At 42.1% G+C, this 27,630-nt stretch overlaps 3 protein-coding genes across 7 annotated transcripts; 1 reads left to right on the top strand and 2 right to left on the bottom strand.

Moving 5' to 3' along the window:
• Nucleotides 1-138: 138 nt before the first annotated feature.
• On the bottom strand, nucleotides 139-7,987 carry LOC134094697 (peroxisomal succinyl-coenzyme A thioesterase-like). The gene is made up of 10 exons (XM_062548321.1): nucleotides 7,646-7,987; nucleotides 7,438-7,537; nucleotides 4,615-4,805; nucleotides 3,763-3,926; nucleotides 3,194-3,313; nucleotides 2,791-2,873; nucleotides 2,612-2,705; nucleotides 2,210-2,290; nucleotides 1,845-1,986; nucleotides 139-1,546 (listed from the first exon to the last, which is right to left on the bottom strand). Exons 1-10 carry the CDS (start codon nucleotides 7,839-7,841, stop codon nucleotides 1,434-1,436), a joined length of 1,284 nt encoding a protein of 427 aa, XP_062404305.1. The 5' UTR covers nucleotides 7,842-7,987; the 3' UTR covers nucleotides 139-1,433.
• Nucleotides 7,988-8,781: 794 nt separating this feature from the next.
• LOC134093800 (bromodomain-containing protein 1-like) lies at nucleotides 8,782-18,568 on the top strand. 5 transcript variants are annotated; one of them, XM_062547058.1, is made up of 12 exons: nucleotides 8,782-9,100; nucleotides 10,350-11,701; nucleotides 11,943-12,099; nucleotides 12,200-12,334; nucleotides 13,142-13,270; nucleotides 14,329-14,641; nucleotides 14,734-14,991; nucleotides 15,208-15,672; nucleotides 15,839-15,959; nucleotides 16,574-16,695; nucleotides 16,914-17,068; nucleotides 17,210-18,568. In XM_062547058.1, exons 2-12 carry the CDS (start codon nucleotides 10,359-10,361, stop codon nucleotides 17,222-17,224), a joined length of 3,213 nt encoding a protein of 1,070 aa, XP_062403042.1. In that variant the 5' UTR covers nucleotides 8,782-9,100; nucleotides 10,350-10,358; the 3' UTR covers nucleotides 17,225-18,568. The 5 variants fall into 5 exon arrangements, with proteins under 5 accessions (XP_062403042.1, XP_062403041.1, XP_062403040.1 ...); XM_062547057.1 differs by having other exon boundaries at nucleotides 10,341-11,701; XM_062547056.1 differs by lacking the exon at nucleotides 8,782-9,100 and adding an exon at nucleotides 9,248-10,133 and having other exon boundaries at nucleotides 10,341-11,701; nucleotides 15,211-15,672.
• A 4,772-nt stretch (nucleotides 18,569-23,340) lies between these two features.
• LOC134094354 (protein phosphatase 1 regulatory subunit 3A-like) lies at nucleotides 23,341-27,331 on the bottom strand. Its single transcript, XM_062547850.1, has 4 exons — nucleotides 26,556-27,331; nucleotides 25,217-25,263; nucleotides 24,824-24,918; nucleotides 23,341-23,436 (listed from the first exon to the last, which is right to left on the bottom strand). Exons 1-4 carry the CDS (start codon nucleotides 27,329-27,331, stop codon nucleotides 23,341-23,343), a joined length of 1,014 nt encoding a protein of 337 aa, XP_062403834.1.
• Nucleotides 27,332-27,630: the final 299 nt, after the last annotated feature.

Below are 27,630 nucleotides of genomic sequence, written 5' to 3'. Positions count from 1 at the left end.
CACACACGCACACTCGCGCACACACACACACACACACACTTTGTGGTGATCAAGTTACATTATTGCTGTTGAAAATGATTGGTTACATTTAGCTGAAATCTAACAATTTATTGCAAAATTGATGAGAAACGAAGGTAATTCTTTTTTTTTTTATTAAAAAAGAACAACCTAAAAAACCAATGGTGATACAGGAAAAGATAGAATCCTACCCATTTGAAAGACTGTTTCAATCTTGTAGTGTTACATTTTCTAATTCTTCACATCATTGTTGACAGAGTAAGTGTAGCCAGGACACTGACAAAGTTACTAAGTGGACACTTTTGTCCTCGTCAAATGAAGTAGGCTTACCCTTCAAAGGGTCTACCTGAATGAGATTTCCAGTATTTCTAATACACTGTATTCTAAACTAAGCAGTGACTGACTAGGCCACACAAATCTATAATTCTGTTTTTTTATTTATGCAGCGTCTGATTTGGTCCCATTGAATTCCAAATCACACATTTAAATTCTTAAAATCATTATGGCTGGTGGTTATCTATTTTTGAAAGTTTCTAAAAGGCATGTGATATGGGAATGGTGAAGCACATATCAAACATAAATCAACAAAACCCTTGATGGCTTATCAAAGCCCAAATAATATACAACAAATTACTAACTGTTACACAATTTAATTATTACCTCCGTCTGTCTGTCTGTCTGTCTGTCTGTCTGTTAGCAAGATAACTCAAAAAGTAATCGATGGATTTCGATGAAATTGGGAAGGTCAGAAATGATCCAAGGAAGAAACGATTAAATTTTGGGAGTGATCCATAACACCGCCGGGATTCCCGAGCCGTTTATGTTTTTCGCTTAGTGGTGTAATGGCATGGTATGGCCACGTGGTGGCGATCTGAATAGTTTAGGTTCAAATGTATGACAACCTAGGAAGAACAATACAGGCGGAGGTCTGCGCTCTCTGAGTGCTTTTCTAGTTTGTCATTGGTTTGCTTTGAAGAGCAATTATTTGATTGTAAACTACTCTAAACTACTCTAAACTAGGAAAGCACTCCGAGAGTGCAGACCTCCGCCAAGCAAAAAACATAACCGCCTCCTGGATCCAGACGGTGATCCGGATCACTCCCAGACCTTTCCTGAAAATGTCCGAATAGAAGACATCATAAAATGACTTCCACCCTCATGAAAGGAACGAGCCTAGTACTACCAATAAACACATGGGTTTGTGCAAAACATACTGTACAATCAGAGGTTCAAGTGCTGTATCACTGAGCTTTGGAATTTCATAAGAAGCATCAGTTATTTAAAAACGATATTGATAAACTGTTGATTGCCAAAGCCTTATACTGATTTGGCATTATTGTCTCATTGTTGATGTTCCTCATTACCACAAACACTGATTTCCACCCTTTCCCTTTCTGAAAGTGCTAGCCTGCCAGTCATCTGTGTGTGGAGCCATAAAGATGTTCCTCCAGAAAGGCCAAGGTCTTTTGCCAGCCGTCCTCCTGTGCCTTAGAGTGAGGCACCGTCTGCCCCCCCCACAAAACAACGACTGAAACACAAACCCAGAGATGCCCATCATAATCTATTTTCAGTTACCCACAACACACTCTTTACTGAGTTATTCAAAAGCTGAACACAACATGAATCTGACTTTCACATAATGCTTTTGCAGTGGACTAGTTTCTGCAGCATACTATTATGATTGTATATGGTCATCATGTGAAGCACTAATAAACACACGTCATTCTCACTTAGCCACTAGCCAGCTTTCACTAAATCGCATAAATGTGTGGAACATTTGAGATGATACTCTTCACAGTTTATTGGAATGGTTACACAGGCCTTACCCTTTGTCCTGGACTGAGCCACCATGAAGTTGCTGCCCCGGACATGTGGACTGTAAGGGGGCTCAATCAGGTGGCCGGTGCCAGGGTAGGATGCTATAGTGAGGAGGTGGCTGTTTCCAGATCTCTCCATCATCTGCTTCATCTAGATACACACACACAAGATAGATACAAAAAACAATAAAGAAAAGTAGAGGCATCCAGTTACACTTTGAGTGTGCATTACAATTACTTTTGATGTCATTCTTGCCTACAAGCATAGATATAGTTATCTATATTTTGACAATATATATCTATGGCCTACAAGAACAATTCCATCTTATTAGGATTTCCTATTGGATGAGGAATACATAAAGAACGAAACATACGTCCTCTGCAGACTCTAAGGCTGGCCAGTTCTGGTCATCTTCTCCCACTAGTAGTAAAACAGGACACTGAATTCGACCCACCTGTGAGAATGGATGACAATAACAGCTTCACCAGTGTATAGAAATATCAATGCCTATCACAACCCTTCAAGTAAGGCTTGCACTGCTTTGTATGGGGGGGTCTTATGTACAGTATTTACACCTACATTGTATGTATGCATTGCAATGTGTATAGGGCGTCTGTAAATCCCACTATAACCTTATTGTCAGTGGGGGGATAACAACTGCATGTACAGTAAGGAAAAGATGGTCCATTATGATTTTGTGTGTGAAGACAATTAATGTCTCCATGAAGACTTTCGACCATTTTGACCTGATTTGATAGATTGTGATGAAACTCACATCAACTTTCTTGGAAGGGTCATCTGGAATGGGCAAAAGCAAGTCGCGCCATATGACCCTGTTCTCCTCGTCATAGCGAGTGTTGCGGACATTTCTACAGAGAGATTTAGGAAACAAGCGAAACTAAGAGTGGATTTCATAATGTATAGTGATGAGTGGGTTTAGATGGGAACACCTACTTCTTGATCTCTGCAAACACATCTGAAAGAGACCCATTGACAGGCATGACGTGGCTTCCACTCACACACACCAAACACTTTGGCTGAGAGAGATGCAGAGGGAAAGTGAATAACATTACTATCAAGTTCCGTTAATGTACCCAATGAGGACAAATGAAATGGGTCTCTGTTTTTTTACACCAAAAAGCGGTACAATATCAGGCATTCTGGGCATGCATGTGTATTAGCAGATATGCAATTCTGGTGTCACTCATAAGTCTGTATATCATCAAAATGAGTCTGATGCCATTATTTTAAGGCAAAACATATCTGATATGTGTAATTTCAAAACTCAATCCACAAGCATGCATCTCAATGTACAAGCATGCAGTACTGGTATGTATGAACCTTTGGTGTTGTGTACCTTTATGACTGGGGAATAAACTGCCATGCCAAGAGCAACGGAGGTGCCAAAGGACAAGCCCAACATTGCAATCCTGTCGGCACACACCTGAGGGTGCTCCTGTAACATACTGTATGCTGCCTGAAACATTCAAACAGAAAAATAAATAATGACTTCCTGCTTAAACACCGAATTGACAGTTTAATTTATCTCACTGTTCAGTACATTTCTCAATCTCCAACCTTGCCATCATCAACCTGAACATTAACACAATTATGGCTCAACGGCAGTTTGGTGGAGTTTATTGGAATTTGGACCTGGGAGAGTTTTTTTGCACAAGCAGGGAATTATTATGCAACAAAATACCAAGAGCAAGGTCATTGACCGGTATAACACTGTACAACTGTAAATGAAGGGTAATCTGTTTTACAGCCTGACCTACATATTACTTTTCAATATTTCTGATGGGGGATATGCATTTCAAAATCATAGCATCAAAGTATTAAAGTATCATATCATCTGATTAAGAACTATAATAACATGGCGGTGTGTTCTAAAATGCATCTGAGAAATGACAGCAACTCTATTACCTCAAAGTAGTCGTTGCCCACGTGCTGTGTGTCAGAGGTCTTAGGGGTCAAATAGTCCAGCGCTAAAGACACATAGCCATGTGATGCCAGCAGAGCAGAGCGGTACTCTACCAAGCCTCCACCACCTCCCCATAGGTCCAGCAGAGCAGGGAAAGGTCCAGGCCCTAAAAATTAATTTTATTCTGCATTTTCAGTTGCTCTCTCATGTCAAACAATTCATAATGAAAACTTGGCTTCAGGTTATTTCCATATTATTTATATTATTATTTAAAGTACAGTAATTGGCCAAATGCCTAACATGTGAGAATCCAGATGAACATTTGGCAAATTTGTTCAAATTTGAACTATGGGCCAATCACTCCCATTTCCAATATTCCTAAAACCTGGACACCAATCACAACCATTGAGGCAGGTTTAAAACACTCGTTTGTTGAGATGTTTTTCTGCTATATCTCGTATCTCATATGCAGAGAGCAGATTTTCTGCATATGTCATCTACTTCATTGGTTTGATTGGTTTTAGGTCTATCAATCTATGCATCCAGAGGCATTTTAATCGGCATCTGTTGGTGACTCCCCTGGGAAAAGGGAGGTGAATGAACCTTGTCAAATGGCATAATGGTATTCCTTTTCCTCCTTGATTCTATCTTATCTATGTTTTAATTCACCTGGAGGATGCTCTGTGTTGACAAAGGACTTTGACACTTCAAAATAAAGAGACTGAAAAACAGGACAATCCTATGAATAGATTAACTGCAACGGAGACTCAATGTTTTGACTAAATGGCTTTAGCTGTGTATAAGCAAATGATGGAAAATTGTTAAATGAGTTCTAATTCCGACCTTCACCTCACCTGGAGGTAAGAACAGAGTCCCAGTGATCCCGTTCTCGGTGATGCTAACCTTCTGAACACCAGGAGCCATGTACCAGCGTTCAGCCACAGCACAGGCCAGAGCCTTGGTGTCTTTAAAACCGTCATGCATGTGATCTCGATAGACTGTAAGATGGACAACCAGTGGAGTGTGCACGTCCTTCTTCCGCAACCTGACAGAGGTTAACAGAACAACTTACGACACAATGTCAATTGGGTCATTCCGTGTCAAATCACCCAATTTCAGCTACATTTGGAAAGTGACCCTCTCCAAAAAAATCTGAAATAAATCACAGGTGTTTGTAGACTAAACCTATGCATAAATCTTAAATAGTATATCTGGATCACTAATGGTTTAAAAACTACAGCCCTTTGAAGCTTCAAGTCATTTTAAGCATTGTGGTGAACAATCCTTTTTGGTCAACTTGCAACGTTATTGGTTCTTTTGGTATTTCACACACATCAGTGAAACTATGTGAATGGAAGCACATTTTCCTGTTGAATTAAGATATCTAATCAGATGAGATGTGTCTTGTGTAATTTCCCCTCTGCAAAGCTCTGAAAATGGCTATAAATTCATTATGTGAAAAGACATCATCACTTTTGAAGGCTTCTCATTCGAAAGGTATGTGCCACAAATTTCATCAGGTTTTTTTCCCACTCATATATGGACTATAAGGTCATGTCCATGCATCAACTTTGGTTGTAATCGTTGTCATATTGTCAGAGCATTTTGTTTTAATTGGGCTTGATTTTCAAAAAGCCCATTTTCGTTCTATCATTTCACCATGTGGACAGTTAACAGGATTTTTTTTAATTTTACCATATCGCATTCTGTATGTGAGGATCATCTGTCCAAAATTTGGGCTTGTTGCTGAGTTTCTTTATTGGAGATATGATTTTTGGAAAATATTCTCTACAAATCCACTGAACTTGCATTGGATCTGCAGTACCACTTTGCACCACATGGGGTGCTCTTTTAATACAATGGAAGTCAATGGAAGAGTAAGAGAGTCACTTGTTTGCTGCACATATCCAATCTAAACAACATTTTATGGTTCATAGTTGAATTTCTCCAAGTAATTATTGCAACATGAACAACATACTACTCATAAATAAATCTTATTTAGAGAAAATGAGCGGATCAAGCAAATTATACACACATAAGACTGACTGGTCATCATACATGCAGCAAGAGGATTTAGCATAATTGCCATCTTTGGCAGATATAGATAAAGAATGATGGGGCGGCAACAATAGGATAGCATATCCAGTGTTAGTTAGATTAGTGGGAATGAGCTTCCTCGAGAGTTGAGGAGAGAGGTTGAGAAGAGGCCTATATGCTTGGTATGCAGTCCTCTGTGAGAGACAAAGAGCATCAAGGTGGATCAGTGGTTTGTCTCCATGTTATCTGGGAAAGAAGTGGGAAAATGAATGTCATGAAGGAACATTAAAAAGGGGGAGTTTCTAAAATTCAGTGCATTGCCGGATGCAGAAAAAAGTATTCAGTTGAGATCAAGTATTTTAAAAAGTCTTGGATCCAGGCAATAGCGTTTTGAGCCCTCATACCTTTTGATGAATACTTTTATGTGATGGAAACATGCATGGTCATCTTCATCAAGTGAAATACCTGCTCTAAACTGCATCTGACGCTTTTTCTGCATCTGACAATGCACTGAATTCTAGAAACCCCTTTTTAATTGAATATGTTCATGACTTTCATTTTCCAACTTCTATGGTGGTGTAGAAAACTGTTACAAAGATGGCAAGCTAAATCCTCTTGCTGCATGTATGATCAGTCAGTCTTACGTACACTTACGTGTATATTTAGCTTGATCAGTTTATTTAGCTAAATAAGATTTATTTATGAGTAGTATGTTGTTCATGTTGCAATCATTACTTGGAGCAATTCAACTATGAACCATAAAATGTGTGTTTAGATTGGATATGTGCAGCAAACAAGTGAATCTCTTACTCTTCCATTGACTTCCATTGTATTAAAAGAGCACCCCATGTGGTGCAAAGTGGTACTGCAGATCCAATGCAAGTTCAGTGGATTTATAGAGAATATTTTCCAAAAATCATATCTCCAATAAAGAAACTCAGCAACAAGCCCAAATTTTGAACAGATGATCCTCACATACAGAATGTGATATGGTAAAATAAAAAGAAATCCTGTTAACTGTCCACATGGTGAAATGATAGGACGAAAATGGGCTTTTTGAAAATCAAGCCCAATTAAAACAAAATGCTCAGACAATATGACAAAGATTACAACCAAAGTTGATGCATGGACATGACCTTATAGTCCATATATGAGTGGGAAAAAAACCTGATGAGATTTGTGGCACATACCTTTCGAATGAGAAGCCTTCAAAAGTGATGATGTCTTTTCACATAATGAATTTATAGCCATTTTCAGAGCTTTGCAGAGGGGAAATTACACAAGACACGTCTCATCTGATTATATTTCTTAATTCAACAGGAAAATGTGCTTCCATTCACATAGTTTCACTGATGTGTGTGAAATACCAAAAGAACCAATAACGTTGCAAGTTGACCAAAAAGGATTGTTCACCACAATGCTTAAAATGACTTGAAGCTTCAAAGGGCTGTAGATTTTAAACCGTTAGTGATCCAGGTATACTATTTCAGATTTGTGCATAGGTCTAGTCTACAAACACCTGTGATTTATTTCAGATTTTTTCGGAGAGGGTCACTTTCCGGCACTGGGTGATTTGACACGGAATGACCCAATTGCTGAGCTTATGGAATCAAAAATACAGAAACAATGTTTTACTTCACCTGAGACCTGGTCTACTCCCAGGGATTGGTTTCATGCTCCACAAAAGACCCATAGGCTCAACACCATCATAGGACCCTCCGATACTGGCATCCTTAGCAACTAAGAACCCACAGTACAAGACAATACACAACACGACACTTGAAAAGGCTTCTTGACTGTGAATTACTTCCTACAATGAGAACCATGAAAAAGATCATTTAGGCCTACCATTAACAGATCCCTTGTCATCACTGATATAATGACCAAACGCCTCCCAAAAGTCATCATCTTCAGTGTGAATTAGAGCATGTATAGTGACTGCCAGTCCAGGAGCCAAGTGCTGAACAAGTACTACAAAGTTTTCATCAACCTTACTACGGCCTGGATGAACGGAAATCAAGGGGCAAGGTTCTTTCCCTGACATCTTGCGCTGACACACTCGTTGCTGTCATACAAATGACCTAGCCTACATTTGTGCTGAGGCCAAACTTGCTGTTTTATAAGGACTTTGTACTTAACACTTCTTCAGACAGCGGGTATAACTAACAACTGTTGACCCACCTATTTCTTTACAGCTGTAGCCCGTTGTCAAAATAAAAGTCAAAAGTGTTAACGATAGACTACGTGCATGTGTAGCCTAGGCTATGAACTATATTAGCTTTTTTGAGGGGGGGTATTTCAAACAGCAGGCTACATGCCTTGTATTTGATGACAGGTGATTTGCTATCCCCTTGGTCTCACATCACCAGTGAACTTCATTGTTAAAAGACATGAAAACATAGGCCTAGCCTGATTGTTTTTGACGAGCGCTATGTGTGCAATTTGATTGTTCACTCTTTGGTGTATTGTCTTGTTACAGTTCTTTTTTATGTTGAGTTATGTTAATTTGTTTTTACCTTTTTACCTAATTTTCTTCTTACCTTTTTGCTGTAAAACCAGTCCAGAACAGAGTAGGCCTGCAGCATATCATGTTCTTGTGCTTCTAACAAATGTAGCAGCTAGCTAGCCTATCTAAACTTTCGATTCAACCTATTTTTTTACAGTCTATGGATGCAACACTGTCCACATAGCAGCTAGCTAATCTATTGTAAAAGTCCAGCCTCACAAGCAAGCATATCCAAGTGTTGACATTTTGAACAGTTTCAGATGCAGCTTGATTACTGACTGATAAATCTTGTAGGTTTGCAAAATCCATTTCTAACTAAAACATTGCTCTCTTCCCTAGGCTATGTTAGTGGTAACGTTACAGAGGGCGATATTGAGATAAACCTTTACTGTGGTATAATATAATATTTCTGACCCGGAAATCTAACCAAAGCACGATTCAGGTCACCTGATCAACACAGCCGCATTGTGTTGTTTTGAGGAAAAATTGCTAGCTAGCGAGTCAGCCTGCCTGCTAGCAGAAGCTGCTGCTAATAGTATTATTTCACAGAGAATACCGCCGTTAATTGTTTGTTTTGATGAAAAAGCAAAGTTCAGATACGGGATTTAATTAGAATCTGAAAGGTTGTCTTGGATACTCCATTGTATCCTTCAAATTTTTGCCTCAAAGCACGAGCGGCTCCCGTTGGATGCGACGATTCAGAAGGAAATCACTGCTGTTTCGGAGGCCTTAGCTACATTAGAGTAGCTAGCTTAGCCTGCTTCAGCCATTCGAGCGGAAGGTCTCGAAGTACTAAGGTGCGGATATTTTGTTTAACGTTGGATATATTCTTAAATGTATCGATTGCTGTTTTAATGGGATGCTACGAGCAGTACGTGCATTATACTTGACATATTGAAACAGTATTGTGTTTGTAACTGGGGTTATAGCTGGCATCTGGTCAGTTAGCAACGGCTATGCGGAATCTACTTCTCCATCGACAGCTAGCCTAACGTTATCGCTAGCTGAGATGGACATGTAACCTAAACCTAACGTTAGTGTGTCTTGGACCCATTTGACGCCATGTTGCTGTTTCTAACTTAATTCAACATTCAACACCCTGTCGTTAAATATATTGTGTTACATTGCGGGATAGACCATTTTCCAAGCATTTACGAAAATGTTCAACTAGACGGATGGTCGATTGTTGTCAATCAATATTTACGTTAACAAATTTGACGTTAATGTTAGCGTTAACAGTTGCTGGTTGTGATTTAGAGCACGGAAGTGCATTATATATGTTAAGTGTGTGGACTGTCAAATTGCTGGTTTGATGAAGTTACATCGTCGGGCAACTGTAACGTAGCGCAAACTGCGACCCTTCCGATAGCTGTTTGTTACTTTGCTCTCAAGCGATAATTAGCGGTAGCCAACGGCAACCATGTTAGCTAGCTATCGATAGGATAGCTAGCTGGGTCGTCTGCTAGCTTCTGACTTCTGAAACTCCTGCTTTAGGACAGACACCGAGGTTAACCACGCCCCATTGCAGGGTTTAAACACGCCCTTGTTGACCGATTTTCATGTAGCAACTTGAAGCCTTTGTAATGTTGCTTCTTCTTAAACCATATTTAACCATTGCTGCATATTGCTGCTTTTAACACTGTGTTTGTGCCTTCCATTTACGTCGTGTTTTGATTAAGAACTCTGTTGCAGTCAACTGTTGTTCTATGCCATAGAAATATGTTTCGTTCCTAACGCATCATCTCATATGCCTGCCTGTACGACAAAATAAAGAGAATATTCACTGAAACTGCTATGCAACACAATCAAGAAGAAACGTGCATGTTCCATGTGAGTTGACTTCCCCTTTTATGCTGTAGGCTCTACCAGTGTCTAGTGAAAAACACTAGACTGAAGTAGGTTTCATTTATGGTCTTTCCTCAGTATTGTCACTTGTACCATAATGTGGAAATACGTTTGCTGTTGTGGTTCAAAAGCTAATTTCAAAATTATCATTCTAATACAACCTACATTTTCTTGGTCTCCTTATCATTGTAGATATCTCAGGTGCTAAAAATGAAGAAGAAGACTCGACACCATAGAATTTCTCCGCAGAGGCCATCATCACCCATCAAACCATCTCGCAATCGGGAAACTCTGACGTATGCACAGGCCCAACGCATGGTGGACCTGGAGGTTGATGGCAGAGTGCACAGGATCAGCATCTATGACAAGCTTGACGTGATTAATGACGACGACCCTGTAGCGCAAGAGATCAACGAGTGTAACAGCAACAAGGAGAACAGTGAGAAGCCACAGCAGGTCTTGGTGCGCTCTGCACGCCTTAAAATCAACCAAGAGAAAAAGACTGCTGCCTTGACCAGTGCACAGGGTGCAACTGTGCAGGGGAATGCTTTGCCTGAACCCAAGATTCGCACTGTGGAATACAATCTCCCACTGGTTCCCCGGAGGCCATCCAACTACTACACCTATGAGGAGAAGACCTCAGAAGAGCTGGATGAGGAGGTTGAGTATGACATGGATGAGGAGGACTATGCCTGGTTAGAGCTGGTAAATGAAAAGAGGAGAGGTGAGGGCTTCAGCCCAGTCTCCCAAAATGTCTTTGAGTTCCTCATGGACCGCTTTGAGAAGGAGTCCTTCTTTGAGACCCAGGGAAAAGTTGATCCTCAGTCACTGATCGATGAGGATGCCGTTTGCTGCATTTGCATGGATGGTGAATGTCAAAACAGCAATGTTATTCTCTTCTGTGACATGTGCAATTTGGCAGTACACCAAGAATGCTATGGCGTGCCCTATATTCCTGAGGGCCAGTGGCTTTGCCGTCATTGTATGCAGTCACCCTCCCAGCCCGGTGAGTGTGTCTTCTGCCCCAACAAAGGTGGTGCCCTCAAGAAGACGGATGATGACCGCTGGGGTCACGTGGTGTGTGCTCTGTGGTTGCCCGAGGTTGGGTTCACCAACACGGTCTTCATCGAGCCCATTGATGGCGTGGCCAACATCCCACCAGCCCGCTGGAAGCTGACGTGCTATCTCTGCAAAGAGAAGAGCGTGGGAGCTTGTATTCAGTGTCACAGAGCCAACTGCTACACTGCCTTCCATGTGAGCTGCGCCCAGAAGGCCGGCCTCTACATGAAAATGGAGCTGGTTAAAGAGGAGACCAAGGAGGGCTCCTCCGCTTTCACGGTGAAGAAGACGGCGTTCTGTGGAACACACACACCCAATGGTTGCACCAGGAGGCCGCTTGGCATTTATGATGAGGCGTCGTCCAAAAACGACCTGAAGGACGATCTTAAAGGTACAAGGAAATTGAAACGCGTGCAAAAGAAGATCAAGAAAACTGTGCCTGAACCTGCTGCAGTTGTCCCATCTGTTTCTGTGCCTAGTCTAACTCAAACAAGGTAACTTTTTCTTTGCTATTATTATTATTTGCTTTACTATACATTAGGCAGATTTATGCTCATTGAGGTGTTCGTTTTGGCTTCTAATAAGTATTATGGTTTGTGTTCTTTACCCGTCTACAAAAATAATTATTTAGTTGCATGGTTTATTCTCTCCAGTTTTGAAAGTAAAATGCAGGTGGAATATTGCTCGTTCGTATTCTGTGATTCACCGGACATGTCTCGTTTCCTTTTCTTTCAGCTTCAGCACAATCTTAAATCAAGTTTCAGTGCAGAGGAAGAGGCTGTTTGTGGAGCGTGTGCTCAGTTACTGGATGCTGAAGAGACAAGCGAGGAATGGTGTGCCTCTTATTAGACGGCTCCACACAACCATACTGCCTGAGAAACCCCCCGAGCCAGTGAGTTCCATTCATTTTGGGTGTTCTGACATCACACGTGGTCTTCTGATGGTACACAGTTTGTTTTGTAGCAGGCTCTTGACTCCTCCTGTTCTTCCAGCAGGAGCACGAGGAGAAGGATTGCCACAGCCGGAAAGAGCAGTTGAAGGAATGGCACCGCTTGCGCCATGACCTGGAGCGTGCTCGCTTACTGCTGGAGCTGATCCGCAAGAGGGAAAAACTCAAGAGAGAGGAGGTAGCTATGCACACCTTAAGGGAGCAATGGCATTTTAGTGTGACCAAAAGAGAGGCAGCAAGAGGTGTCATGATAATATCATGGAGTTTTTATTCAAAAAGGTTCAGAACCACATATGAAGTTAGAGTAAATATTTTACCTCACTTTGCCATAGGCCTTGAAGGGCTAAGTGCTGTCCATACGTCATTTAGTTGGATGTTACTTAAGATGGCAGACAGAGTGCGTAATTTTCAGTTGTATATGACAGTGTATCTGATTTGTACCTGCCCTTCGTATATTTTTACTGGCCCAGAAAAGTCAGTTTCATGAAACAGATCATTTATTACATTGTAATGAATCTTTCTTACTTAGCCCCATGTACTTAGCTTCAACCACTTAGAAACATAGGTGAACTGAACAGGCTTGTGACTGTGGCAGAAAGCTGAGAATGGCCTAAACGGGCCAGTGGCTTGCCAAACCAAATACTCTTTCACTTGTCAAGACCAGTGCTTCAGTTGAACCTTGGATTCAATTGCTGTGCTCACACTACAAGACAGTGGACGAAAATGACTGACATACTAGAAAATTGATTGTGATATCTTCTAATTGGATATCGTGAACCTGCTCAAGCTACATAACCGATCAAACAGGAATTTGGTCAGATCAAAAAGTGTACAGTAGGTGATGGAACTGATTCAGGGCTTTAACCGCATCAAAGTTGCACACAAATGTGTCTGCTTGGCATTACACCTACACCAGCAGTGATGCTGCATGTTCTGCTCTGTGAGGGCTGTTGTAATCACTGTGTCTTGTGTCCATGATGTGTAGATGAAGCTACAGCAGTCTGTGCTGGAGATGCAGCTCACTCCATTCACCATTCTGCTGAGAGCTGCTCTGGAACAGCTCAAAGAGAAGGACCAGACGAGGATCTTTGCTCAGCCTGTCAGTGTTAAAGAGGTAAGTCCTTACACTAACACATGTGTTCTCTCTTGTTCATTTTGCACAATGACATTGTAGTCCCCCACCACCACCATCTCTCCACCACTACCACCTTCCATAATATTTCACCAAATCTCAACAATGAACTCCTTGAAACTGATGGATATTTTTAGTTTTTCTCAATCCAGTTGAAAATGCTTTCTCAGAATCAATGGGTGTACTCTCCCAACTGGAGTAGTGTTATATGACTAAATTATACCAGAATCATTTTTGTAGTTGGTAATTAGGCAATTTAAAGAGGCTGATCACTAAATAAATGACACATTGAGAGTACCCGCTATCAAAACATCTCTGCTGTGTATGTTCAACTCTGCATGGCAGAATCATTGCCGTAAATAGGAGTGCTTTTAGGTTTGTGGTTAGCTTGCGTCCACCGTCGTCAGAGCTCTAGGTTTGAGCCCAGGGGGTGGTTGTGACCCAGATCGGATGTATAGAATGGAGGATTTAATGCAACACAGGTCACTGAGTTGACATGGCTGCACAAGCTCTGAAAGCAGCAGCCATGGCTTTTAGCTTTGTGGTGTGCTTGTCTTGCATGCTCAAGGACCCAGATATCTGCCCCATGGTGGCCCAGTTAGAGTGGAGCCCTAGCCCGTGTTGAGGGGCACAGGGTGAGTGTCATTTAGGCCAGTGGGGTGGTGCTGTGTAACCTCCACTCCCTGAGGCCATGTAGTCATGTGACCAACGGTCATGACTTCAGCCTCGTGGTTAGCATGCCTGTCTCCCACGTCTCGGGTTCAACTGCCAAAGGCAGAATAGTGAAATAGAGACTTCCTTTTTGGGTTTCAAGAGCTGTCAAACATGTCGACTTTTTGTGTCGTGTCTATGTATTAAGCTTAACAAGTAAGTACAATTAACAAGTAGCTTGGCGCTGTGCAGTGAGTGAGGTTCTGAGAAGGCAATGGAATGAGCAAATAAAGAAGTACTTCTGTAATAATTAAATTAATCAAGCAAAATTCAGAGTTGTCTGATGTGAATGAACTGAAAGAATGTATTTGTATTTGCTTTACCCTTAGGTTCCAGATTATTTGGATGTCATCAAACGCCCAATGGACTTCTCTACAATGAGGAAACGTATAGACGCTCATGGTTATAGAAACCTTGATGAGTTTGAAGAGGACTTCAACCTCATCATTGCTAACTGCATGAAATACAATGCCAAGGACACATTCTTCCACCGTGCTGCTCTACGTATGCGGGACCATGGCGGCGTGATCCTCAGGAAAGCCCGTCGAGATGCCGACAGGATTGGCTTTGACTTCCCCAGCGGATTGCATCTACCTGAGCCGCCCAAGCTGGAGCCAACGCCCACGTTCTCCTGGGACGACGGTAAGACATGCTCCAAATTCACTAAACGGAACAATTATAATTGACATTTTTGTGTCGTCCTGTCTCACGTTTTCTGCTCCTGCCCTTGTCAGTTGACCGCCTGTTGAATCCAGTGAGCCGCAAACACATGTCTCTGGAGGAGCAGCTGAAACAGCTACTGGACCACCTGGACCTGCTCAGCAGCATGAAGTCCAGCCCGTCACGAAACAAACGGCTCAAGCTGCTCAAGAAGACCATCAATGATGTTCGCAGTGAGATGAGCATGAGCAGCAAGTGTCCTCCCCCAGTCAACACAAAACCTGTGGAGCAGTTAAAGGAGCATCCTGCTGAACCAGTCCCACAGGAAAAGGGTGTGTCTACACACATTTATGCTTCACACTGTTGCAGTGTTCTGTGTTGAGCTTTATTGGTGAATATGATAATAATGTTCATACAGGAAGAATGTGTTTGTAGGTACACTCTATGGCACATTGTCAATTTAACAGAAAATAGTGCCTTAAAATATCCAGAATATTACAATTGACAACTAACGACTTTCTTTGGTTTGGTCATTTGTGTCCCTCTAGAAGACCAGTCTTTAGCTCTCAAATTGGAGTCACTTGACAGCTTACCTCAAATCGAGATCTCAGTGAGTGAACCAGAACCCCCAACAGTGAATCAAGTGGAGGCCACTCCTGATGAAATGACGAAGCCAGACACACTGGATGGAGCAGATACCTCAGTGCCCAGTGGGACCAGCCCAGACCTGCTGCTGCCCCCCAGCGATCTGAGTCTAGTTGCCACATCCACACTTGCTGAACCCTCCACTACTAACCGCCGGACTGCTGTCCTCTTCCGCAAATCTAAGAGTGTGAGCCCACAGAAGCCCCCCAAGAGCCCGATCCGAAGCCCTCAGCTGGGCACCACCACCTTCCTGTCTGTGGTCATCCCCAGGCTAGAGACCCTCCTCCAGCCCAGGAAGAGAACTCACAGTGCCAGTAGTGATGGTCTGGCTGACGACGAGGAGTCCCCCATCAAACGCTTGGACACGGGTAAGTCATCCCATCTTACAAAATGGCATATTCTGTTTTCTTACTAAAAACGAACTAATCAAAGTGATTTGATCACTTTTGAGCCATAAAAGCTGCTATTCACTCACACAGCCCAAGTGTGTTGGAACACATGTTAATGTATTGCTGTGATCTCTCTTTCTTGTAGGTCTTTATAATGGCTTTGTCATCAAGCAGGAGCTGGGGGTCACAAGGTCACTGGAGCCTCGTCGACGCTGTGTCTCGGAGTCCAGCATATCGTCCAATAGCAGCGCACACAGCACAGCAAGGTAGTGGCAGCTAGTTGTCTGAATGGAATAACAGTGACTGGAAGAGAGGAGTGCATGACCACCTTTTTCAGGCTTAGCTAGAATATATATACTGTAACATGTAGCAACTCCACTACATTGCTGCACTCAACAACTCAACCCTGTGTCCCACCCTGACCTTAAGTAGAGGTACGAGTACTGTCGGTACGGTAACAGACGAAAGCAATCAGTTTTACCTAGCTGTAGTGTGCGCTCTAGCTGCATGGCTGTGTTAGCTGCTGGCTGTAGCAACTCGAGCTAGGTAAAAACCGATTGTTGTCGTTTGTTTCGTATCAACAGTACTCAGTGACCGAGAGAGACAGAGACTCAGATTTTTCCTTTAACTGTGTGTGTGTGTGTGTGTGTGTGTGTGTGTGTGTGTGTGTGTGTGTGTGTGTGTGTGTGTGTGTGTGTGTGTGTGTGTGTGTGTGTGTGTGTGTGTGTGTGTGTGTGTGTGTGTGTGTGTGTGTGTGTGTGTGTGTGTGTGTGTGTGCGCGTGCGCGTGCGCGCGCGTGTGTGTGTGCCTGAAGACTCTAGATGTTGGTTCCATGTCCAGTACTAAAAGCTGCTTGCTTTTCCCCATCATGCCTGCACAGCACCAACAGTGCACCCAAGAGTGGACGAGAGAAGCCAGCTTTAGCGCGGAGAAACACTGTTGACGATAAAAAAGAATTAATTTCCTCCACGGAAACTGACACCAAAGCTAATGTTTCAGTAGGTGAGTATCCCACACAGCTTGAATATACAGCAGTTTACTACTCCACTGATATGAACTACATAGTATTTGTCTGATTTGTCAGTGTTGCAATGTTATTCCACGTGCACCATTTGCACTGTTCCTCCCTCGGTATCAGGGATTTCTGTGTGCATGTGTATGTATTGCGCTGTGCTTGCGTGCTGTGTCAGCCGGTGAGTGTGTTGCTCTGTGTGCTGCAGATCACAGATTCCAGGACGCTCCGTGTGTCCGAGCCCCATCCCAGCGGCGCGCGCATCACGGTGGCGCCGGGCGGGCGGGGGGTCGGAGAGCGGAGGCCGTGCAGGTCCACGGAGAAACACTCCCCCGCCCCCTCCTCCGGCAGCAGACCCAACTGGTAAGAGCAGACGCTAGCGCATGCAGCTACACAAAACTCTCGACACTTGCCTGTTGCAGTCTGATGTGACGGCACACAAGAGAGGTTAAAGACGATGGGCTGGAATGGTGTCTCAAAGTGTGTGGTTTTATTCTCTTGTAGGCAATGGCATCCTAACTCTCAGAAGATCCTGAACCTTAGCCAGGACCAGAGCGCCTCTGAGGAGAAGGCAAACCGCATTGCCGCGCTGGCAGCCTCTGTTTCCTCGTCCACATGAGCTGGGTTGTGGATGAGCCTTTATGCAACTTCAAGTGACATAGATTGAGACTTGTGTGTGCCTCTCTTATAGGATCTCTCAGGCATCCATCTCCCAGCAGGCCAGGACTAGTGGCCCGGCGGCGAGGCCAGGCGCGGGCGTTAGGCATCTTGAATGGTTTTCTCTCTGATCCGCTGGGAATCAGCTGGACAGTCCCCCCTCTCATGTGCTGCAAAGGCTGCTGCAAACCCCTCTGCCATCATGACATGCACTCCCATCATCACCCCCCCCCCCCCCCCCCTGCAGTAGCTGAGTATTTAACTAATGTGTAAATAGTCTACCAACACTAATTTATTTCCCTCATGGCTGGTACTCAGTGTGACCTCTTTTAGTATGTATACTGTACACAAATGTGAGTCCCTCACATCAACGTGGTGTGTCTTTACTGGTGCTACGACCTGTGCAATGTTTTGGCCACAAATGCATAACTCTACTAGGGCTAACTAATGGAGTGTTTCTCAGTGTATTTCCCATTACTTTAAGTTATTACAACAGAAGCAAGTTGGCATTAGCAACTGGCATTACAGTTACTTTTCTTTTCCATGATGCAAGATTTTTTTGTGCAGCTAAAAGTGTGTGTGTGTATGTGTGTGTGCGTGTGTGTTTGTTTTATCACTCTTATGGTCATGACTTTTTAAGGTGTTTAACTTTTTGTTATATAAATACTAATCACCACTATAGTTATAAAATTAAGCAAGAGTGCATCTTTCACAAGTAGCCAAAAATTGTATTTTTTTTTTTTTTTATTTCCTTCCATGTCTGGATACAATGCTAGACCACCCGACATTAAGGCTACCTGAGTAAATAGGCTAGATTTACCAGACCTGATCTACAAAAACAACGTTCCACAGTGGCCTACTTCCCAAATGTTTGTATTTATCTAGATATATAAATATATATGTCAAAATCTGTGTAGTTTTTCCATAATGAGTATCTTTTTACTGAATTTTTAATTTTCAGGGATGTGTACATTTAATTGTAGGATAATATACCTGATACAAAAAACATTGAAAATAGTATATGTACGGTTTATTATTGAGAGAATGATGGCACCTCTTGTGATGTGGTTGCTAGTCACTGCTCTGTTGTTTTATACTGATCTGGACGGTTGAACTTTTGGAATCTGTAACTTTCTGCATCAGGATATCAATCTTGACATGCAATGGGTATACTTTCAAATACATTTTGTACAAAAATGCCTTGTATAGACTTTGTGTGTGTTTTTCTTTTTTTTAATCCGTCTGATTGAAAATAAGATGATACTGTTCTGCAATGGAGTGCAAGGGGAGTTGTTGGCTGGTGTGGTGAAGGGTTGAATATTATTTTCTTGACCTTCTCAGATGTCCTTTGTGGCTAGTAGGTCACTTAGAGATTTCCTAAGCTTATGTTGTCCCCCTCTGTTGTGCCATGTGTTTGAGGCTGTACCAGCTGCTCATCCGGACATTAACCTCCTCCTGGACCCATATTGGAAAGCCACTTCACACTGGCTCAACACAATCCCTGTGGCCATCTTGCAGAGCATTCATAACAATGCATCATTTTCCTCACACTGTCTGATTAAAGTATGATTTAACTATAAGAATGAAGTCATTACATTACAGCCATGTCACCGATTCTGTCAATATGTAGTAAGTATTTGGACATTATAATCCATTTAAAATGCCCACACTTAATACTCCTTTGTGAAATGTTTACATTCCCCAACTTTGGACGTTGTCCTTTATTTTTAAAAATGTAATTAGATTATGGACCTTATAGAAGTGCAAATGACAAATAGTCCATGGTGTTGATAGCACATCCATAAGATATTAATTATGGCAAATGAAAAAATCCAAAAGTCAAGTCCAATTTGAAATGTAATCAACATATTTGATGCACCAGGTTCTTATTGTAAATTAAAAGATATGAGGTGAAAATGATAACTTCAGAAATACCAAACTGACAGTGACTGTCTTTATAAGACTCATCCCGATCAGATGAAAGCTTATCCCATGGGGCATCGTCTTACACGAGTCTTTTATCTGTCGCTCAGCTATTGAGTAGCATCAGCTGTGTTTCCCTGTGCATGCTTTTGTATTTGAATTGAGTGTTGTGTAAAAAAAAACTCTTTATTTGTGTTAAAGCAGTCAAAATAACAACACTGGCCATACATGTTTATACAGGACACATTCAGATTTATTGAAGTCAACACCTATTAAGAAATCCGGTCATATGTTGATGGCATACATGTCACTAAGAGGTTTCATGATGAATCTTTGCTAAATATTTTATTTTATTTGTATTGTCTCCTTTTGACAATATAACCAGTATGCAGTAAACATGTAGAGAACAAAGCAAGCCAAAAAGTCATAATAGTATGCTGTAACCATGAATACCACAAACATTAACACGCATATGAGCACCCTAGCGACATTTTCAAGAGATAGACTCTGGGTCCAGTCAATCTTAGCGGTGTTTGCCTCTTCATGGGCAAGTTGTGGGGCTGGGCTTCTGAACGGCTTTGGTTGTTTTAGATTTTGTTCATCAGTCTGTGCAACAGTGAGTTGATCGTCTTCATCTATTGATTCAGTAATGCATGGCAATGCCCCGCCGGCCTTGCTCACAGAGGACCTTTTGAAAACAGGACTCTCTCTCTTCCCAGGGCTCGGTGAGTCCTTGAGTGCAGCCTTCTGGGCTGCTCTCAGGGCATGCATGTACAGCTCCATCTCATCATCAGACAGAGATTCGGCCGAGTGATCAGCTGACTCTGATCCTCCTTCTTCTGCTATCAAGGAGCTCTCCTCCTCTCCTGAAATGTCCTCCTCAGGTGCTCCTCCATGTTCTAAGTCCAGGTCCACTGCACCCAACTCACAGCTCTCCGTTATCTGTCTGCTTGTTTCCTCCACATCGGCATGCTGTTTGACAGGTATTTCTTTGGATTGTTCATTTTCTGTCAGTTTATTCCCTTGTTCACTTACTTTGTCATCATCACTTTCTTCAGCTTCTGCCTCTGAAGCTGGTTCTCCTGCCTTACTGTCCACCTGCTCCTCTAACATCTCAGAGACACAACTGACCTCTTTGACAAGCCAAACTGAATCAGCACTGAAATAGTTGTAGTCCCCATCACAATCTGCGTTAAGTTCATTCTCTGTTAACTCATAGTCATTACTCACTGCCTCAGTTACCTTCTCCATACTTACAAATCCGCCTTCATCTGGCCTATTATGAATTTGGCTGTCTGTCATGAACAAGTCTCTGTTGATATCTGTCTCTTTATGACAGGTTGAAGCCATCATGGAATCAGTGGTGCAAATGTTAGCCTCATCACTCATGTTCTCAGTACTGCCTGTGCAACTGCCCACTGTGTGAGAGGCTGTTGTGTCATCTGCATCAGCACAGTCAGGTAACATCATATCACTCCAAGTCTCAGACTGGTCTTCCCTATCACACATATTTTCACCCACAGCTTCCTGTTTTGTTGATTCTCCATCACAGTACTGTTTGTTTGATTCTTTGTGTCTCTCAATATTCTCGCTCTCTTCTTTCATATTTGCTTTTGCCAACTGGGTGGGTGCTGTACCTTCCTGAAGTTGGACATGAGTTGGGTCAGAATCTGTAGTAGGCTCTATGATGTCTTCTAATGGTAGAAATGACTGTTGGATCGTGTCATCCAGGGTTTCTGCTTGAACTTCAGAAATACCTGAACCTGTGACTGGCTGTGCAAAGGCTTCATTTATTGAATTTCCATCCCTGTGTAATTCATTCATTGATTCCATTTCGGTATCGTTAGTCTCCTCCTCTGCTTCAGTATTGCTTCCTTCATTTGGGCTGTTTGTGAACTCTGTGGAGATAAGTGATGCTCTGTGCTTTTCAGGTGTCACACCTGATACAATGATTGTTATATTTGGCTGATGTCTTTGTCCTACCTCAGTGTTTTTACCAATGCCATATTGTGGTGCAGCCTCATATTGCTCTGCTTTGTCAAGATGTATAGCTGGCTCAGCATGCCTTGATTTCAGAAGAGTATTTTCATCATCAGTTTGGATGTCATTTTTATCAGGCATTTGTGAAGTACCTAATATTTGGGCCCCATGGTTGTGGGAGGTGTCCTGGTTGTCTGGAACTGAGATGTCTGGATTAATGACTGCTTGAGCCTCTTCCTCCTGGCCTTCACTGAATGTGTCTTTTTTAGTTTGGGTGAGTGACTTGGAGTTTTCTTCACTGTCAGCCTGGACATATGTGGTATCCAGGAGACCTACAATTTGCATACACCTGGCTTCAGATTCTGAGATGCTATCATTGTCAGCCTGCACTTGGTTCTTCTCCATTGTATTTTCTGTGTCTGAGATATGCAGCATTTGGAAATGTGTTGCTCCTGAGTTCTGAACTGCTGTTATTTCATCTTCATTTGAGATTTGTGTGAGAGTTGGACCCTGTTGGCCTTGGGTCTCAATAGCAACTGAGCTGTCTTGAAAGGCGGCTGCAAGACTGTTATTTGGTGAATGTGATATCTCTTTAAAATGGCTCTCCAACTGTTCCAACTTTATCTCACCATGATCATTAGGATTTTGTCCTTCAGAACCCTGACTACCTAAGTCAGGGATGGCCAGTTCAGTTGCCTCATTAACTCTGCTGTCACACTCATTGAAAACGTTCAGTGTTTCAGTGTCTCCATCATTATTTTCATGTAATTCAGTCAAATCCACCTCACCAGAGGCATCACACTCTGTTCTGTGTTGTTCAGGTGTGATACTTATCATTTCCTCTTTTGAAGATGGTACTGATACATTTTCCTTAGGTCTTTGTCCTTCTTCAGTGTGTTTAACAGTGACATTCTGTTGTGTTTCTGTTATGTGGAGATTTGAAGAAGAATTGAGTAAAATTCCTTCATCATCAGTTTGGATGACATCTTTGCATGGTGTGTGTGTGGTATGTAATGTCTGGGCCAGGATAAGATTAATGCAGGAAGTGTCCTGGTTGTTTGGAATTGAAATTTCAAGACTCGTGACTGGTAGAGTAGATTCCTTCTGTCTTTGTTTGTCTTGTTTACCATCAGCCTGGACATATGTGGTATGACCTTTAGTTTGCATACACTTTACATCTGATTCTGAGATGCTGAGGTCCTTGTCAGCCTGCACTTGGTTCTCCTCCATTGTATTCTCTATGTCTGAGATTGGCAATAGCTGGGTGTTTGTTGTTCCTTGTGTTTGGACTGATATTATTTCATCCTTATTTGAAGTTGGTATTAGAGTTGGGCCCTCTTGGCCTTGGATCTCATCAAAGACTGAACTTCCTTGAAGGTTGATGGGCAAAAAAGTGTTATTTGGGGAACATGGTATGTTCTCTAGTTGTACTAACTTCATGTCACCACAACCATGTCTACTCTCATCAGGAATTCCCAGTTCAGTCTCTTCATGATCATTGCTGTCGCACATTTGTACATCATTCAGTGTTTCAGTTTCTCCATGATTATTCCCTCGTAATTGAGCCATATCCAACTCACCCAGGATATCTTTGCACTCAGTGGAGATGGATGATGTTGTAAATGGGTCAGTAGTGATGTTCTCAGACACTTCACAGGGACATGATGACTCCAGGAGGTTTGTGGGAGATCCATGTGTTAACTGTACGTCTGCACTCACATTAAGACATGACTCTTTTCTGTCACTGTTTTCTGCTTGATCACATTTTAGTTCTATTTCATATTTCTTTGCAACGAGAACTAGAGAGTTTTCTGCTGTTGTAGATGTCACCTGCAGGTCTTCTTCTGAACTATGAGTCAGTGTTTTCTCAAGCATCTGTGTAAGTGTGAGGTCCAACATTTGAAGATCATTGTTTTGGACAGTTACAACTGTGTCTGGAGTGTCTGGGGAGGTGGACTTATGATGAAAACCACTGAGTGTGTCCTCAAGGGCTTGCACATTCCCAGAATCCTTCAGGGTTTGCATCTGGATCTGCACCATGTCTTGGGAAGTGCTTTTAATGTCACATAGAGCTGTTAAGTTGTCAGACTGTGCTTGTAAAGGATCCTCCTTGTTAGGATCATCTTCCGTCCCATCAGCATTCTCTGTGCCTTCTGGACATACAGCTGGACCTTGAGTTAATTGGGGGGGATGAGGAGCATGCGTAAATCTGTCATCCATGGGCCCCGAGAGCTGCCCATCTGAGTCTTGAGAATCTCGTGGCTGAACCTCCATGCTTGTTTTGATCTCATATTCTACATTCTCTAAAGGAGTTACAGAACGACAGCATGCTATGTTCATCTGTGACTGAATATTCTCTGTGTCTGTGTTTGTTGTCTTAGAACTCATTGGTGTGTAACTTTGTTTACTCAGGGTGGAGTCAGCTGAAGGTTGATTCACAATGTTGAGGTGACAAGAAAATGACTGGGCATGTTTTTGCACATCTAGAGCATTCAGAGATTCTTTAGGTGAATATTTTTGTTGATTGCTACCAGTGTCCTGGGATAGTTCTTTCTTTTGTGGAAGGCATAATGTTGATGTTTTTTCACAAACCAGATCTTCTTGTTTGGTGTTAGGCCTTTGACAGATTTGATAGTCATTTTGACGTAAGTTGGAGTTTTCCTTTTCGCCATTTGAAGTCTGTAAATTATTCATGTTTTTATGTTCTGACATATTTGGAATTGTTTTCATCACAAGGGGACAACATTTCTGTGTGCCAGCTAGGCTGTTGAGTTCATCCACTTTCTCATGTTTTGATTGATCCTCCAGTTCCATCTCAGTCGCCCTTGTCATCCTTGTAAATGCCTCATGGTACAAAGGGGCCACCACAGTCTCAAACGTGTAGAGACTGCTATGGCTGAGATTTGGGCCATCTTTTGTGTTGTTCTCCTTGAGTGTGTCTGTGATATGCTCTCCGAAAGCTCCATCCACTTTACTTGAATCCTCTGATTGTTTGTCCTTTATGTCAGTTTTGTCAGATCCTGAGGCAGTTTCCTTTATTTTGATCTCCTCCACATTGTTTGACATGGTGAGTATGTGAATGTCCATTTCACTTGTTTGATCAACGCCAGAGTCCTGTTTAATTGCCAGGTCTTTGGAACCGGACGTGACATCACTGCACAGTTCTGCTCCTGGTGTTGATGTGCTTCCCTTATTGACTGAATATGCTGCCGCCAGAGTGGGAGCTTGTTCATTGGACGATTCACTCTGAAGTGGAGGTTTGTCATCGTTTAATGTCTGCTGCACTCTGTCCTGCTCGTGTTGTGTGTCTGTCTCCGTCTTGGAGAAGTGGTCTTGTAGTGAGGCCAGTTTTGCAGCTCTTCGGTGTCTTCTCCGTCTAGAGTTGTGCTTCTTCTCCTCCTGTCCACCATCAAAAATATCAGCATGCCTTTTTAATTTGGATTAAGACATAGTTGTGGATGTGTTCTAAGATGATCCGTAGAGGTGAAGTGTGATATACCAGAGTGTGATATACAACATTGTAATGTAGATGGGGACCAAGAGTGAGAACCTTCTCACCTGTAACTTTTCCTTCTGTTCAGCTCTGTCATGTGTTGGTGTTGGTGCCTCCAGTGGCTGTTTGAGAGAGGAGTCATCCCCTGCATTGAGCTCGTCTGAAAATAAACATGTGACATGATGAGATCATGTTAACACAAGCTTAAATCATTAAAAAGATAATACTTCTGACCTACAAATAACCAACATAATGCAGATTTATGCCTGTTTGCTGATAAAATAATGTTACTGAAATGATATGGGCTCAATGACGATATTTAGTTAACAAGCCATTTACAGTACTTTACATAGCTTGTGATTTGTAATACTGAAATTCATGAGTAATTGTTTTTATGATAATTGCATTTTAGTTGACTTTAATGTAAAATAGCATAAACTGTACTGTATAAACAATACCTGGGATTTCGTTTGTGCTTGGATTCATGCTGGAAAATGTGCTTTGGCTATAGGAAAGAAGACATATGGTAATACTTACATTACAGCACTTTGCTAAAGTCAGTGAAAAAGCACCATAACCATATTCAATTAAACTGAATTACATTCAAGACAAACTACATTCTGGAGATGTTTCCACACACACATGAAAGCGTCCACAGCTGTGCAAAAGTCAGATCGTCATAAAGAGTCCACTAAGACTACTCCAGACCTGGACTTATAGAAACTGAATTGAAAATGGCAACTAACATATATACAAGTACTAACAAGTATTTGATGTATCTCAAATCCACCTTCATGGGTGATGGCTTCCCTAGCATCCACTAATGTTAGGTGAAATTGATGGCTCTTGGGTAATTTACTGTGGGCCATTAGCGTTGCCCACAGGCTTACAAGCACTGCATTATAATTTCTATATGTACAGATCATTCTAAAGTTTAGAATCTAAACCAACGGATGGTTAGACAAATTCTCACTATTAGTACCCAACGTTGAAGTACCTTATCTAATGCAGACATATGCAATGACTGTTTCAGTGTTTTTCACCCTTTTAAAATCTTTGACATTAAAGTAACCGACAAATCGTTCCCTAGCCAAATTTAGTTGTTCCAGAAAATAAACTGTCAACAAGGAGTGACTGATCGTTTGCAGTTAGAGCACCTAAGCTTTGGAACAGCCAACATCGTTTTATAACATCAAATGTGCACCATCAGTGGCTGTTTTTAAATCTAGCCTCAATATCCATTTATATAGAACTCCCTAGTAAATAATTCCTCTTATGTCTTTGCTAATGTATTATTATTATTATTATTATTATTATTATCATTTTTGTTTGTTTGTTTTGTTTTGGGTACTTTACTGTATATTCTTCCTTTCGTTTCTTTGAGTTAAGTTTGTGTTTGGTCTTATTCATTACTATTTTGTTATAATAATAATAATAATAATTATTATTATTATTATTATTATTATTATATTTATTATTGTTTGGTTTCTTGTTTGTTTGTAAAGCACTTTGTGCTTATTATTATTTTATTATTAGCAGACTCAAAATTTTGACATAGATATCCACTCATTAAATAATATTTTGATAGCTAGAACATGAGATCACAACTATTGTACAGGGTAATATAACATGTTTGAAAATTTGAACATACGCATATGTTTAGCATATGACTAACATATTCAGAAAGTGATCACCCATGGCCATGTTCCTTCAAGCTTGAAGTGCATGTGGTTTGACGCAACGATATTGACAGCTGCCTAACAATTCCTTCTTTGAGAGATTATAATAACTCCATACCTTGGAGCTTTCAGGCAGCTTTTCTTGATTAGTTTATTCTCCTTTATGTGAATATCCTTTTGTTCAGGCACTTCTGTGTCTTTGTGGCAAAACACTAGATAATTCTGTCCACCATTGTTTGCCCAGAAGGTCCCCAGCTCAGTCTCGTAGCGCAGACAGAAGTCTATTCTGACGCCGTCACTGCTGGACTGGGGCACCAGCGTGTGCCTGAAAGAGAAGACGTCTGTCCTGTCCTCGGCAGACCCAGGGACGTACTCTGCCAGCAGATCAAAGTGGCTTTTCCACAGATCGAGAGACATACGCACATACACCGTCTTGCTGTAACAAATGTTCAGCACTCGCACGACCCCCCTCAGTGTTGTGGTTCCAGGCAGTAACGTGAGACTCTCCAGCTCCAGCTTCTGCTCCTGCACCCTCACACGCAGCTCGGCAGGGGAGAGTGCCGTGCTAAACGGAGAGGAAAGCAAATATGTGTCTCTGTCTTCAGTGTTCCCCACCAGAAAGTCCCCCGAACAATCAGTCACGTCCCAGCCGCTGAACTGCTTCACACTCACCAGACTCAAGCCAAAGGCGTCAGCAAAGGACACCCTCCTGGTGCTGGAGGGAGGGGGTTGACAGCTATCCAGAGACTCCGAGCTCCTTCTCTTGGGGAGAGGGGAGCACTTGGGTCTGATGCCAGTGATCTCCACATCCTCCTCTTCATCCAGGAAACAGGGCCCAGGAGGGAGCAGGCAGCAGGGACCTGCTTTGGGCCCCTGCGCTCCCACAGACTCCATCAGTCCAGCTCCTTGTGACAAAGTGAAAGGGTAAAGATGGAGCCTCCACTAACTTCCAGCCTGCTCGGACTTGACAGATGGAATCAAATTACAGTGGACATTGTAGCAGTCAGCACTATAAATAGTCAGAGAAAAAGACTTCAGCTATGCAGGCTAATTTCAGAACACTGTAAATATCATCCTAAAGCCTCTGTGAAACATGGTTGGTGACAATAGCAAAAGGGATGAAGTTCACTGGCTACAATGGTGGGGATAGTAAAATATTATGAGGTGGTGACAGATGTAGTTGAGTATGGTAG

The sequence above is a fragment of the Sardina pilchardus genome, chromosome 10, assembly GCF_963854185.1.
Source record: "Sardina pilchardus chromosome 10, fSarPil1.1, whole genome shotgun sequence".
Classification (NCBI taxonomy): domain Eukaryota; kingdom Metazoa; phylum Chordata; class Actinopteri; order Clupeiformes; family Clupeidae; genus Sardina; species Sardina pilchardus.
Note: the sequence above shows the minus strand (reverse complement) of the source record. Positions and strands in the feature narration are given on the sequence as shown.